Here is a 4,696-nt window from a genome sequence, read left to right on the forward strand (position 1 = left end):
CCTGCTTTGAAGCAGAAACAGCCAAGGGCAACAAATAAGCCACATGTTTGATTGCTCCGTCTTTCTAATTTGCATAATGAGCAGCGTGTGGCAAAATTCTTTGCACTGGGTAGGGGTGGGGATTTTTGTAAGCTGAGCGTCTGCCAATAGCTTGCAACGAAAAACGCATTGGAATCTCAGTACTGTGGTTCTACGGAAAACTTTATATTTCATGCTATTGACCATGCGACAAAAATGTTGGTTTTTTGAGATTTAATTTTGTTTACTTTTCCTAGACGACACTAACTTAATTGACTAATACATAAAGTAAAATAAAGTCCTTTTTCCCAAGAGAAATGTGAGCAAAGCCGTTGTTAAAATCTTGGCAGTTTCGTGTTGTTTTTAAAGAATAGTTGGTAGTCGTTGTTCTCACGATCGACACGACCATAGCAAATTATGCATCAGTCAATTCCAGCCGTTCCCCAGCCCACCCCACCCCCCCCCCCCCCTCCTCTCCGGGCTAATCCCCGGGTATTAGCATTTTCTTTAAAAATGGATGAATTCCCCCACATATGCTGTCTAAATGCCCCGGGAGGGGATGAGGAAAGAGGTCAAATACCCCGTCCCCGGGAACATTGCCTTCCAACACCTCTGCAGTTTTTTATCAATCAGTGAATACAACGTTCAACTGTTCAGTATTTTAACACAACGGTAAGACTTCTGGCTGGAGGCAAACCAATTGGCCATTTACAAGTGTAGCCGAGAAGTTGAACCAGGGACTACCAGGATCTAATTCAACGAGGGGTCAGAACTGGTCTTAAACCCGGAACGTCCGAATACTAGGGTTAGACTTAGTGTGGTTAAACCACACTGCCTGTCACTACCACTGGATTTAATCTCAACTAGCGCGTTTTTCTAGTTTTAGTCAAAATCATCGTTTTCTTTGACCGATTTGAATTTTTCCACACTTTTGAATTTCCATAGAAACATCCCGAAGTTCTCTCTTAGCTTCCTATGGATCAAGTAAAAGCTATGCAAATACTATCCCTAAAGAATAAAAACTGGAGAGAGATGATTGCTTTCACTAGGAGTGTTTGTTTACTTTTTCTCGACATTTATGCTGGAAGTTTCTTTTTCAAACACTAAAACCCATGTTTTTTTATTAAGTTTTCATATTTCTTTTGTGTGGCAAATTAAGACCAATAGGAGATACTCTATCTTAAACTAGAAAGGACTTTTCTTGAGCAGATTTCATTTCTTTCTATCTAAAATCACGTTTAAGCATTTTCAAGTAAAAGCTCGTTTCTCCCAACAAAAGAAAAGGGGACGTCATTTTAAATGCACCAAATAAAATAACATTATTTTTTGTAGAGAATACTGCGTTTTCTCAAACATGTGGAATACATATAGGTGTCGCGGGCTCCCCATTAGAGTGTTAAAAACGAACTTTCAAAGTCTTAAACTTATTCAATGCTTGTCTGTTCTAAACCCAGCCTTCTCCTTGGTGTTTAATTCTTTTTTTAAGGAAACGCCATGCATACAAACATAAGTTGATTGTCGAATGAGCGTACTGCGCAATGTTAGAGATCGACCATGATCACGGTTGCACGTTTTAACTCGTTTTAGAGATCACAAATAAAAGCCACCTCTCACCTCTTCTTTGGATGAGATGGAGCCGACCAAGGGGAAGAGAGAAAGACTGGAATCCGACGAGGAAAAGTACTGTAGTTAATTAGTATAATGTTTGACACTTCGAGCTCTTGAAGATTTACTCTCATCAAAGCCTTGTATCTTCAACATGATCCACGGCTTCCCTTGTTTCATACCTTCCGCAACATCTTCGCTTTTTTAAGATGTGTTTGAATGTCTGTTTATATTTAGGAAGTCTCCAAGCGTACAAAAATGGATTGATTGCAGAATTCACGTACATGACAGAGGCAGCGATAAAATGCACAAGCATTAACAACGACAAATTGCATGTAAAGCAAATGTAGATTATCATCTGTACGATGAACCAAGGACTGAAACACAATAGAAATGCAGAGATGACAATTGCAATAGCTTTGCTCACGGCCCTTTCTCTCTTGAGTGTCATTTGGCGAGGTACCCCTGCATGCTGCTCATCCAGTGCTTTGGTGCTGTGTGAATACTTGTAAAAGCGGTACAAAGTGAAAACGTTGATGACCACGATGCAGATGAGAATACTGAAGATTTGTACATTATAAAGAGTTTTCATTAGCGCATAATGCTTTCGCAACAACGAGAACACAAACCCAAACAATAAGAAATAAATCCAACACGCGACGGAAACGATGCAGGCTCGTTTACTCGTCACTTTGGCCCGATACTGGAGAGGAGTCACCACAGCAAAGAATCTGTCAATGCTGAGAAGAAGTATATGACCTACACTTACGTTTATTAGCGTTGTAAAAAAAATTAAAAAACGAAATGGTGGGTTGGTGTATTTGTGTAATAAGGCCCAAGCCAAAAAGGCATGGAGTGGAGAGGCAACAAGACCAACCAAAAGATCTGCAACAGCCATGGAGAAGATGATAAAGTTTGAAGGCAAAGATCGAAGTTTCCGAAGAGGGTCCATCCAAACTGATATAACGACTAGAAAATTTCCAAACGCTGTGATTGGAAACGTGATCGTCGCCAGAACAGCAACAGTAGTGAGGATGGTCTCAGCGTTGTCGATATTGAGCCAAACTTGAACCAAAGCTTCTTCACTTGTCATGTTCCAATAGTCAACGATATCTCGAACAGCCGCCATGTTGTCTTAAACGAAATAAGAATTCTTAACTCTTGCCGGCATGATTGTCAATATTAAAGTAACTGTGATTGGAAATTGACGTGTAATGTTGAAGACAGTTTGCATATTATTAACTCTTTTAAGGACACGTCAAAAACTGAAAATGGCATAAGATAGAGGCTCTGTGAAACCTTCCCTTATCTTCTTCTTGATTAGCTGAGCTTTTTTAGTTTTTTTTCTAGAGCAGATGTCCCATATTGCGCTATTTAACAGGAAGGTGAAAATGAAATCATCCTTAATGGGGATTTTCAGGTTATTCCGGATGTAGCATCTGTTTTACCATGAAGCACGTAATTTTATGTTTACATTTGACTGATTTCTTTCTCGGAGACCATTACGCACGAAAATAATTTAAAGATTTAGCCAAGCCTAAAAGCTGAGCTCCCGTTTCTAACCCCAGAAAGCAATATAGTGTATATGTAAATAATACGAACGCGGCATATTGCTGATCTTTCCCAGAGCTTCTCAGTCGGGAACCGAAACACTACTTAGTTTTGTTTTGTTTCGTTTCCTCAGAAACGAAGAGTATCTAATACTCTTTTTCTTTGGCCATCTCAGTTTTATCAGTTTTCATAACGATGACAAGAATTCTTGCTGTTTGGTCATTCTGGTGTAAAATGAAGTTAATTTGGGAAGCCAACAATGTTTTTTTTAACCTTATCTACGGGGAATTTAGTAGCCTGCGAGCAGGCTCTCTCTCTGCGACGGGACAGAAAGAGAGCCTGCACGCATCCCTCTAAAATTTGAATGCCGCCTCCTGATGTCACGCTGAGCGAACTGTCAAAAATTAGCCAATCAGCGCACACCCGAAGGAAACATTGATGTAAACAGAAAGCCACGCGATGTGTATTTCAAATTGCTTGTAGAAGGGAAGGAAGCCTTCGCCAGAAAATCCTACCAACTACTGCGGATGCTGTAAAGCGTAGCTTAATATTCTGTACCGGTAATTCGACGAAGTCCATCTCCATGCAAAATGTGTTTCGTTCGTCAGGGAAATATTTAGCACAGAAACTTAAAACAACGGGAATCGTAATAGGACTAATAGAGAAATGCCTTTTCCCTGTCCGCATCTCCACTGTATGAGACTCGTCGACCACAACTGCCGCCACATTTTGGTAAAGCGAAGCAGACTTATCTTTTTTGATTTATTTTAATGGAATACAGGCATTACAACTAGTACATTACACTTTAGTTCTAGACAGATACAAAAGATATTCTAATACCTACACCACTTTATTTCAAAGCCTTATCGAGTATTTGTGATTACAGATACGTATTTCACTAATTCAATAATTTGAAAATTGGAATATTTCATTTTTAAGTGTATTGGAGTATTGCGGAGTTACCAGGAGATCGAGCAATCATTTGTGAAAGCCGCATTTCCGGCTTAACTAAATTTTAGTTATAAAAACGAGCGATAAAAAACGAACGTTTCGACCGCTCCACGGTCATTTTCAAGTTAGAGTTCGTGAATAAAATTTCCGCATATATACAATTTCTGAAACAATGGAATGAAGGTAAAAGCTCAGTATTTACATACGAACAATAAAAATAAAAATAACAGAATGCGAAAATAAAGTGTAAATAAGAGGTGAAAAGAATGAAAACTATTAGAAGTGTTAAGCAAACAGCTTTGCGCGGATAGAATCACTTTGTTTGTTTAATTTTGGCTTAAGGTCCCGAATAAAAAACATTTCAAAAATAAAACAATCGAACTTGTTCGAGCACTTCCTCAGGACCCTAAAGTTCTTGGCGATTTCACATGGCTCGATTCCATGTTGTTCCCTCACATGATTGCCGATTACCGATCGTTTATGCTCCTCGACACGTTGATATAAGTGTCGGCTTGTAAAGCCGACATAATCTTCATCACACAGATCACACTGAAAGGAATATACAACGTTT

At 39.2% G+C, this 4,696-nt stretch overlaps 1 protein-coding gene across 1 annotated transcript; it reads right to left on the minus strand.

Moving 5' to 3' along the window:
• Nucleotides 1–1,756: 1,756 nt before the first annotated feature.
• Nucleotides 1,757–2,752, minus strand: LOC138010154 (adenosine receptor A2a-like). Its single transcript, XM_068857099.1, has one exon. The coding sequence runs from the start codon at nucleotides 2,750–2,752 to the stop codon at nucleotides 1,757–1,759; it is 996 nt and encodes a 331-aa protein (XP_068713200.1).
• Nucleotides 2,753–4,696: the final 1,944 nt, after the last annotated feature.

This window comes from Montipora foliosa, chromosome 7 (genome assembly GCF_036669935.1).
Source record: "Montipora foliosa isolate CH-2021 chromosome 7, ASM3666993v2, whole genome shotgun sequence".
Taxonomy (NCBI): Eukaryota; Metazoa; Cnidaria; class Anthozoa; order Scleractinia; family Acroporidae; genus Montipora; species Montipora foliosa.